The sequence below is a fragment of the Guillardia theta genome (assembly GCF_000315625.1).
Source record: "Guillardia theta CCMP2712 unplaced genomic scaffold GUITHscaffold_30, whole genome shotgun sequence".
Lineage (NCBI taxonomy): Eukaryota > Cryptophyceae > Pyrenomonadales > Geminigeraceae > Guillardia > Guillardia theta.
Window position 1 is genome coordinate 286,379 of NW_005434644.1, and position 4,363 is coordinate 290,741.

Here is a 4,363-nt window from a genome sequence, read left to right on the forward strand (position 1 = left end):
TCACTTGGTGTTGCCGACTGCCTTGTCGTACATGTGCTGGAGATCTTGGAGGGCAGAACTGCCGAGAGGTCAGGAGGAGGAGGCAGAGAACAAGAACATCTCGCCGATGCTCTTCGCCCTGGGCCTCAAGTTGTCTGTGGATGTCACGGTCAGATCTCAAATGAGAGGAGAGGAGGAGCTGGTGAAGAGAGGAGGAGCTGGAGACAAATCTCAAGGGCGGTGGGCGGGAGGGCAGGGGATGCGAGGGGATGGAGGATGAACAGGAGGAGACGGCGGTGGAAGGAAGGTAGAGGAGGGGAGGAGAGGGCATGTCACCGCATCAGCTCCTTGCACTTGGCGGCAGAGACCCGCTCCTCCTTTACAGCACGAGAACATTCTTCCTCCCATGCCTGAAGGGCAGTGACGTCACTGCAGTCTTCCTCCAATCGCTCCTCCCCTCCCTTCCCCTCCCTTCCCCTCCCTTCCCTTCCCTTCCCTTCCCTTCCTCGATGGATCAGAAACTCTCCGTCCAACCTGAGCCTTGCAGACTGCAGCCGATCGAAGATCCTCCATGTTCTGACACCTCGATCGCTCCTGTTGGGCGAGTACGTCACAGGTTGAAAGAGGCATGAAGATAAGGATGAAAGGAGAAGACGGGGAGAGGGAGAGAAGTGAGAGACAAAAAGGGCAGGAGGGAGAAGGAGAGGAGAGAGGAGGGAGAGTAGGTAGGGGAGGGAGACAAAGTGTTCAAACCTTCTCGAGCTGATTCGAGAGGACGAGAACTTCTTTCTTCAGCGCGTCTTCACGGCCCTGCAGGATGAACGTTTCTTCTTTGATGTCTGAGGTGGCAACGTAGTGACCCTAGTGAGCTGAGAACATGTCCGCAAACCTTGAAGCTCTTTGCGGATCTCCTGCATCGACTTCTTGTGTTGTTCCGACTCTTGTTTCTTCTCTTTCTCCAGCTGAGAACCGGGTGTCAAGTATGAAAGGTTTTTTTTGCTGCCAGCAACTCACGGCCTCAATCTTCTCAACGTAGTGATTATGCTGCAGAGTCCTGAGCTCCTCCTGACGCTTCGCGCCTGTTGATGGTGGGGAACAAGGAAAGAGAGAAAGTTAAAGAGAGCATGGGAGAGGTGATAATGAGAAAAAGCAAAACAAAGGAAAAGGAGGAAAGGACGATGAAGAGGAGGAGGGGGAGGAGGAGGAAAGGGGGGGAGGAGGAGGAGGCACGTAGAACAAGAGGAGGACAGAGTAGCCGAGGAAGGGGGAAAATGCAGACGACCGGAAAGAGCGACAGAAAAATCAAGGTTTAGAAAGGGAGGGGAGGGAACTTTCTCACTGTTGAGAGCTTCCTTGAGGGCGAGGATTTCTGTGTTCATTCTCTGTACGCTCTCACTCTCTTGGCTGAGACGATCTTTGAGCTGGAGAAGAGACAGAGTGAGTGAACGAGTTGAATGAGAGGAGGAAAGAAAAGAGAGACAGGATGCGATGAATATAAGAGACAGACAGACAGACAGACAGACAGACAGACAGACAGACAGACAGACAGACAGACTGACAGAAGGAAGAGAGAGGAGGGAGAGAGAGGAAGGAGAGAGAGGAGGAAGACAAGAAGGAGAGAGAGAAACAAGGAGGTGCGAGGATTCTCAAGAGGAAGAGAAGGTGGCTGGGAGCTGCGGATTTCTCACTCCTGCCATGGCCGTCTCATGCGATCTTGCGATCCAGACAGAATCTTCCTCCATCTGTTTCAGCTGCGGTCCAGCAGGGTCAACAACTCCAGCTGGTCCTCCTCGTTCTCACCCGTCTCAGGTGCTCGCTACCCTGCGCCCGCTCCTTCTCAGCGTGCTCTCGAGCTGTTGACGAGCAAGGTTAGGGACGGGAAAGATTGTGAACAGAGGACGAGATGGACAAGAGGAGCAGAAGGAGAAGGAGAAGGAGAAGGAGAAGTCGTGGAGGAGGATTGAGGAAACAACGAACCTTGTTTGAGATCATCTTCAAGACGATCGATAGTTTGCTCCTTTCAAGTAACCGCTTCAAGGACGAGGAGAGGAGGAGCAGGAACAAAACCTTCTGTGATAGAGCCTCTCGCGTGTTGCTGAGCTGAGAGTCGAGATATTCTTTGTCCTGCACGCTCCGTCAAACCATGATATCAGCAAGCTTGTCTGTCACGTCTTCCAACGTCCTGATCATGTTGTGCAGACGGAGCGATTCTTCTGTGTTCGCTCGGATCTCTTCCTTCTGTCATGGGCCACAGATGAGAAGAGTATGAGGACAGGACAGGACAGGACAGGACAAAAGAAAGGAGGAATAAGATAGTTCTTTACCAAGCTTCGGATGTGATCATCCTTTTCACTCAAACTCTCCAAGATCGACGTGTAACTGCAGACACAACATAGTCAACGTCAGGGTCGTCTTCGTCATCATATTCATCTCCGAATCATCATCATCATCATCATCATCGCTACCATCACCACCATCTCCATCATCATCATTAAGAGCAACATCCATCACGCAATCAATCATTCATCTTGTCAAACCTCTTCCGAGCAGACAACAGCTCATCCGAGAGTTTCTCCACCTGTAAGTTTGCGCCAGTCATCTCTGGCCTCATCTCTGCCTCTCCTCCTCACCTTGTTCACTTCTACAGCGAGTCTCTCAGCAGCAGCGCTCTCCGCCGCCTGCGAGTCTTCGATGGCTCTGGGGAAGGCGGAGGTGTCAAGTCTGCCGAGCTGGAAGACAGTAGGACCTGTTGTTGGCAAAGGAGAGCTGCTCTTTGAGAGCCGCGACTGAGTCCTCGGCCTTTCGCGCCCTCAACTCAACGGTGTGGATCTGCGAGAGAGAGATATGATGAGGGGAGGGAGAGACAACGAAGAAGTTTGTTCTGACCTTCGTCTCAAGATCTCTCCTTTCCTGTCGCAAACTTTGAACTTCCATACTCATCTGAAGGTGCCAGCTTGACCTTGAACTTGCTACCATCTCTCTGTCTGCCTCACCTCATGTATCCTTGCGTCGTGCGACTGAAGCTGCTCAGATCCCCTTCGTTTCCATCGTCACGCACAGACGGACAGCACGTTAATTCTTACTTGTCGCATCGCTCACGCAAGGCTTCGTTGGTCTTCATCAACTTGGCTCGCTCCTCCTCCCACTCTCTCCTGAGGAAACCTCAGCTCTTCGTGTTGCTCGCTTACAAGCGGGATGCCTGTGCATGTCGTGACTCGTCTGCTCACCCGACAACAACTTGCGGAGCTGCATCATCTCCTTATCCATCTCTCCGACCTTCGCCTGCAGTGCGACACACCAGCATCACCAGCTGAGACTCGTGAGGAAGGAAGCAACCTCTAGCATGGCCTTCTCCCTCTGCAGCTTGCTCTCCTCGTCAAGATGCTTGTTCCGGATCTGACACATGTCATGCTCACGATCAACAAGTCTCGTTTGCTGCTCACGTCGAACATCTGGTTCTTCAGATGGTCAATCTCACCCTTCCAGAACCCTTCCGCTGTCTTGTACTGTGACTCCACATCCTGCATCCAGTCGCTCAACACCGTCCATCCAAACTCCATCCGGGTGCCCCTCCTCTCCCCTTCCTCCCCCTCACCTGCAGACGTTTGAACTCATTGGCTGCAACCGCTGTCTTGCGGATCAGGTCTGGAGTAGCGAGAGCGACTCGATCAGCGCTGATGCGGAAGGGGTTGATCTTATCCTTGGCCGCTCTTGGATACCAGCATCAGGCTCGATTGAGCAGATATCGCAGAGCACCTGTCGGCCAAGGGAAAGTTGAAGGAAGAATCTTTCAGTTCCCTGCTTGGAGGACGGACGACTGGACGGCTGCCTTGCTAGTCAGCAACGCTCTCCTCCCTCCATCACAGCACGTACTGCAATCCTTCCGGCGACCTTGCGGGGATGAGGGTGGGAGCATCGTAGGAAGCGCGTATCTTGGGAGACTCGGTTTCTGACAGCATGGCTCGTGGGCCCTCGGAGTATCTTCCGGGGCCTGGATGCCACTTACGAGCCTCGCTCATCTGCAAGGAAGGAACGTGCTGGTTACGACGTGCTTGCCTCACACAAGCCAGTAAAGATGGATCCTTTGCTGACTATGATCGCATCACTCAGACGACTATCGTTGCCCTCCTCCTCTCTCCTCGAAGATTCAGGCTCCTTCGCCTCTTCCCTTGGCTGACTTGTTTCGGTTAAACTTTCAGACTTTCCTCTCTGGCTCCTCTTCCCCCTCTGTACGCCGTTTTCCCCTCTCCCCTCATCCTCTCTGCCTCTTTCCTGTTCTGAGGCCTTCCCAACCTACTTCCCCTCTCCCCTCCCTTCTCAGAGTCTCGTGTCTCCCTCTCTCCCCTCTCTCTTTCCTCTCTCTCCTCTCCCCTCCCCTCCCCTC

At 53.4% G+C, this 4,363-nt stretch overlaps 1 protein-coding gene across 1 annotated transcript; it reads right to left on the bottom strand.

Moving 5' to 3' along the window:
* On the bottom strand, nt 1-3,998 carry GUITHDRAFT_107656 (hypothetical protein; the record flags this gene model as incomplete). Its single annotated transcript, XM_005833375.1, has 23 exons — nt 1-58; nt 316-389; nt 733-818; nt 869-941; nt 994-1,058; nt 1,319-1,400; nt 1,668-1,730; nt 1,780-1,832; nt 1,957-1,996; nt 2,047-2,103; nt 2,149-2,217; nt 2,304-2,358; nt 2,517-2,557; nt 2,610-2,676; nt 2,726-2,808; nt 2,973-3,015; nt 3,063-3,131; nt 3,215-3,261; nt 3,316-3,375; nt 3,423-3,500; nt 3,575-3,689; nt 3,736-3,804; nt 3,853-3,998. 23 exons carry the CDS (start codon nt 3,996-3,998, stop codon nt 1-3), a joined length of 1,593 nt encoding a protein of 530 aa, XP_005833432.1.
* Nucleotides 3,999-4,363: the final 365 nt, after the last annotated feature.